This window comes from Gobius niger (genome assembly GCF_951799975.1).
Source record: "Gobius niger genome assembly, chromosome: 5".
NCBI classification, from domain to species: domain Eukaryota; kingdom Metazoa; phylum Chordata; class Actinopteri; order Gobiiformes; family Gobiidae; genus Gobius; species Gobius niger.
Genome location: NC_136856.1, coordinates 20,693,495 through 20,699,494, shown reverse-complemented (window position 1 = coordinate 20,699,494; position 6,000 = coordinate 20,693,495). Strand labels below are relative to the sequence as shown.

Sequence of the window (6,000 nt, the reverse complement as noted above, 5' to 3'; positions counted from 1 at the left end):
TTTATATTCAACCAGAGTTAAAAAAAAAAATGAGACAAGGTAGAGTCAATTCAATTAAGGAAACAGAATTAAAATATAAAAAAATGCTTTCAGATATTTTATTTATTATGGATAAAACGATGCGCCAAACCTTTTTTCTTTTTATTGGAAGTTTAGTAGTAACTCGTCTCAAAAAAGATGGGACAGAGCAACAAAACCTGAAAACTACAATTAAAAACAAAAATCATCTTTTTAGTATTTAAAGAATATCAGCGATGTCGGTTTTATTTTTAGTATTTTTATGAAAAATGAAAACCAGGAAATAAAAAGAAGAAAATAATTTATTCATCACATTTCTTACAATTTACAAAATATATTAAAGCGACAATTTCAAAAAATAAAGTGTTGGTGCATAAATCTAAATATTGTAAAACCCACATTCTGAGAAACACACACATGATAAATTGAAAGTACATTATACATTTCTGAGACTTGCAAATAATTGTATTGATTTCCAACTTTTTTTCTTCTTTTTTTTACTGTAGGCATTAAACAATGCTTTATGGAGTTATGTTTTCTAAAAAGTCCTTCTGAGAATAACAGCAAATGCTTGTGAATGATATGGCTGTGTAGACGCTGGTGTCCAAGTGAACAAAGTCCTGGTCAAGGAAAAAAGAGAAAAAGAATTAAAGACCTGTGTTGAGCAGTGATAAAGCCACATGGTGTTCTGTTAATGCTGCCTTTAACATGGCGCTAAGGTGCAGTTAAACTGCCTTGCTTTAGTGTGTGTGTGTGTGTGTGTGTGTGTGTGTGTGTGTGTGTGTGTGTGTGTGTGTGTGTGTGTGTGTGTGTGTGTGTGTGTGTGTGTGTGTGTGTGTGTGTGTGTGTGTGTGTTGTGATGTCACATGTTCGGGCGGATCGCTGGGTGACAGCTCACTCAAGACAATTGCAGCACAGGATTAGCCTTCTCGTCGATCTCCCATGAAGCCAATGTTCCAATATTGGGTCTTGGAGCAGTCTGCTAAGGTTTCCCACACTATCATTGCAGCTCCAGCAGGTTAAAGCAGGATGCAGCTGACAAGCCTCCAGCACTGTGCCATGTAGGACATATTTAGTTCTTATTGGGAAAATGAATTTTAACCCTTCAGAGAATAAAACTTAGAATACTCTAAGAGCCCAGCTCTTCTCACCATCCAGAAACTGGCTTATTGTTTTGCCCCAGAATTCACACTGTGTTTTCTCTGGATGAAAAGGCAGATGTCCCAGAAACAGTTGCCAACTGTCGCCATTCAAGCCCATAGTGCAAACCCTTTACATTCAACATTGCATTGTTGTGCCCTATAATATTCTTTGGTGTGTTCATATTTTGGTCATCTTTACATGCGGTGTCTTGCTGCCATTGTAATCATGGCAGACCGGGATGCTTGCAAAGTGCCAGCTGGCTGCAGTAGTGAAAACACGAGGCAGACACAGCACAATCCTCATCACTGGGTCCAAAACTGAAGGTCACTTTGCAGCAATTTTTACTGCACTCAGAGGCTTTATAAACCAGGTAAACATACCCTTAGTAATAATAAGAAAACAAAAACTTTCAAAATTACTTAAACGTTTCAAAGCATCTTTTTTGTAAACTAACAAACTAACAACAATAATAATGTCATTAATAAAATGTTTGCAAAACTTCCTGTTTGGGCTTATTTAACGATTTATTATATTTGTGTTGCCTATGAGGTTATTTAAAATGTGCACAGTGGACATTATCTTTCATTAAAACCTAAATATCTGTGACCACAGAAATATAAATAAAAAATGAATTATTTCCCCCAGTCTGTTTTCTGTGTTTCTGTCCTTTAAAACCACACATGTATTTTTGTGCTCTATACATTACATTTGTCTTTATTTGGGTTTAGTTCTGCACAGGCCTATCCTCCTGGTGGTGCTTCACTGTTAGACAATAGTCCTGCAAATACCAGGGGCCAAGCCATTATATTGTGCTCAGCAGGTGTAGACATTATTGGAGTGTTGAACTAATGATATGTAATGAGCTCTGTGTGACACATGTCTAGCCACTCTTACTGTCATGGGGCCCATTAATAGATAACAGCATCATAATTAGCTTTGCTGGAAAGCACAACCATAGCTTATAAATACATCCAACTCTCTTTAAGTTGTTTTTGTGCACAGTGTGAATTTTCACATGCTGCAGCTCCCTACATATTAGCACGCAAAGTGTTATTTTGACAACATTTTGATGGAAAAGCGCTTCCACTGATGCTGTCCCTGTAAATTGTACTTTGTGCTTCTGATTCGAACAAAGTGAAAGTAAATTATCTTCCATGACTAAAGCACACGTCTATTGTTGTTTTTTGTGTGTTTTCTATGTTCCGGGCAAATTGAAAGCCCGGGACACAAACACATGTCTGTCTTCAAAATTTATTTTGGAAATGTTTTTTATCGCGTACCCCACTGCAAACACTTGCAGCCTTCTGCAGGTCTCCTAGCAACAACAAACAAAGACAGGAGCCATCTCAAGTTTCCCGTGGAGCGGCCAGTTCGGCGCGCCTTTGATCTTGACTGGGAAAATAGCTGAGTGGGCAACTACTCGCATTTGTCTTTCATTTACTGCCCCCCTCCCAATCTTCATGTGTCCCCGGCACCCTCACAACAGCCACTTTGTCCAAAGTTTTCTCAAATTTGAACATTTGGAGCCAATAGTTTCTTCAGTTAAAATTGAACTTTTGCAGCGCAAAGAATAGACATCTCTGTCTTTTTAAATAACTTTTCAATGTGTTTCCTTTTGATATATATGCCTTTAAGATAAATGTGAGGTCTAACTCATGGCTTTTGTTGTGAAGCCTGAGTAAATGGAAGCACTTGACTTTCAGCATACAGTTGTACAATGTAAACAGACTCTAAGTGTCACTGAGCCGTTTGACTCACATGTGTACTTATTTGATGCACAATATTTTAACGCAGTGTTTGAACTTAGTAATGCTTTTGAAGTGTGTCCCAGGAACAGGAACGCAAACAAAAATAAACTGCTCTCATTCTATGCATAAACATGACCAAGCACAGATAGGCCAAATGTATCTCAGGGCTATTGAATATTACACTCCTCCATTTCTCTGCTGTTATCCAAAACTCCTCCGACAGCTCAAGAGATTAAACAATTGGAAGTGTTACACACTGTTTTGGTGTAATTTACAGTAATTGATGTTTCTATGTGGTGCGAGGCCTGCTGAAGCGATTGCTTGTGTTTGTACGAAGACATGCAGCACAGTGGGGCGTATTGACTCAGGCTGTTGACTAATACTGCACTATTGGCATGTTTTAATGCTCACTCTTGTTTGCCTCACTCTTGAGAGGAAGGCTACAGGCACATCTATAACACACGACTGAATGATGTCTTCATTAAACGCCCTCATGAGATCTAGTGATTGTAGAAGAAGTTAGAAACTTTCTGTTTTCTCTTAAAGGTATGAAGTTTAATTTGTATGAAATAAAAAAAGTAATTGTCATTTATTTACCAATAGTTTATATATATATATATATATATATATATATATATATATATATATATATATATATATATATATATATATATATATATATATATATAAAAGCTTTATAAAGCTTTAAGCCTTGCACATCTGCCATCTGTTGACTAAATCTTCCCTGTGGGTTAGGTCGCACTCATGTTTGTTTATGAGATGCTCGTCCAATATGGATCCTATTTTGACTTTGTCAAAGCTGTGCTGCGGAAAGCAGAGAGCCTGTTACGTGAGCCTCCTGTTTTAGAAGCTCCTAAGGTGGGTTTTCCGTTGAGTGTGAAGGAACAGAGAAACAATGTCCTATCTTTAGGTGCCAGTCTATTCCTCTGCACACACGACTCTGGGTTCATTACCTCATGTTCTTCAGTGGCACGCTGTCATATGTACCATGACACAGGATGATGAAGGGTAACTTCTTTTATAAAAGCTATGTCTGCTGCGGTCTGACCTAAAAAGACAACAAAAGGTTATGGTTTACCTCTAACCTTCAAGGAACTCTGCACAGAAGGATTTTTTTTGTGAAGAATCAAAACATCCCAAAATGCAATGCATCGAGTTTTAGCACATTTATTTATAGGCTGTTTTTGGTGCCAGCTGAATAAAAATCCTTATGGGATCTAGCATCACGACATTAGCCCTGTCACAAGCTGAAGCGTGTCTTCATGGCTGTCTCTACACAGACTTGAGGTTGTTGATAACATTTATTTATATATCCCTAAGCTCAGGGCCTGTGTTTACGCTCTCCTTTGCTCCTCTAATGTGGGTGTAAAAGCTGTCACCAGGTTTGACACTACTAGTGCCTTATGGAAAGACTGAATTTCACCTTTGTCTGTAGTATATGCAGTAAGCGGCACGGTCACTCATCAGTTATGAATCCTGCAGTGACACGCAGCCTCTGGAAGTCTCAGTATGAGCTCAGGCATAATCACTGTGTGAGTGTAATTCTTAACGCTCTCTTTAAGTTACTCTATTGCATAACTGTTCCAATAATGTGGGTCAACTGTTACATAAGTCTGCTAGCATACGCCTATATGCAAAGTGTTGTTTGCATATTTCAAGCACCACCAGTTCATTATGAAAAGGTCCTTTTCAGTGTCATCCAGTAATTTTTTTGCATTTGATTTCGACCCATTTATATTCTACATATACCTGGATTAGATAGAACTCACTAAACAACAACAAAACAATTGTATTGCTTGTTAGTATACAGTATAGGGTTTCCTTTCTTTTCAGGCTTTCAAAGACATTTTTCAGACCGCTTGTGTCTTAAAGGCAAAAAAAAAGCCATATGGCTTTGGTTGTGATTGATCCAGCAATCCACCTCTAAAAAGCAAAAAACTCCTTCCTTGAAAAAAATAAGCAATAGGCATAGACACTCTGAGAATATATTAGAGTGGGGGTTCCCAACTGGCGGACATGGGTCCAAATCCGGAGCTCCAGAGGATTTAGTCTGGACCCCAAAGCCTTTTCATCCTATAATATATTATTTCTAAGGCTGAATTGAAAATGATCCTAACAATTTGAAAAACATTGAAATTAAATGACAAAATTATTGATTCATTGCTCAGCTATGCTGTGTAAATACAGATTTATAAACATCTATGCTTGTGTTTCAACATTTTCAAGAGTAATGACTGCATATGTCCGGACTCTGGACATATGTTGAAAGAAAAGTTTGCGGACCTCGAGCTGATTTAGTTGGGGGCCCCTGTATTAGAGATTAGTGCTTGTGCCTCACAGAAAGTAAGTGCTTCATTTGGCATTGTATAACTATACAACAAAATAGTGTTCAGGTGTTAGTCCTGAGCCGCTGCGACTGAGCCGCACCACCACTGTGGGCCGACCTGACCAGCATGTCTCACCCACCCACCCATCACACAGTGTCTTAAGGTAATGCCTTCAGGGAGGAGACTGTGAAATCCACAGGCCAGGTCCAGTCGACAGAAGAACAGTTTTATCCACTGGGCTATCAGGAAGCTGAACTCACTCCCTTCCCTGTGTATGCGCATCGGTTTCTTCCAGATACTACGGTTTCCCCACAACAAAAAACATGTACAATAGGCCCAGATGTGAAGTGTGTTTATGAATGAATGGTGGTGGTCTGAGAGGCTGTTGACACAGATGTGTGTAAGTTGTGCTTCAGTCAGTCTCCCCCAGGGGAAACATTCTCACCGCTGTGTGTGAAGTACAATTGTCCCATGTCCCTTTATCACTGAGCCAATACAAATTAAGTCCATTATCTCTCATTTATCTAATTATTCTCCTTATAGATAAAGTATACATAGTGTGTGCAGTCATTTCCAAGTTGACTGGGGAATTATGAATGTAATTTTTGTTGCTTGTAATTGCATTAAAGTGATTACATGCACTGCACTGTAAAGACATCCACTAAAAAATGCTCTCCCTTGCATTTTTCTCCACTATTAGCACACGCATTACCCTTTCAAATGAAACTTTTATTTTACACATG

General features: G+C 38.5%; 1 protein-coding gene across 3 annotated transcripts in view; it reads right to left on the bottom strand.

Moving 5' to 3' along the window:
• Positions 1-475: 475 nt before the first annotated feature.
• LOC306963705 (uncharacterized protein) overlaps positions 476-6,000 on the bottom strand; it is a 28,316-nt gene continuing 22,791 nt past the window's right edge. For 2 of the 3 annotated variants that reach the window (XR_013792923.1, XM_079557337.1), the window contains 2 exons: positions 3,884-3,978; positions 476-638 (listed from right to left, as the gene is read on the bottom strand). Coding sequence is in view for 2 of the 3 variants with exons in the window: in XM_079557337.1 (XP_079413463.1) it covers positions 3,908-3,978 (71 nt within the window). In the remaining variant the exon portion in view is untranslated. The remainder of the gene's footprint in view (positions 639-3,883; positions 3,979-6,000) is intronic. The other variant, XM_079557338.1, reaches the window with a different exon arrangement.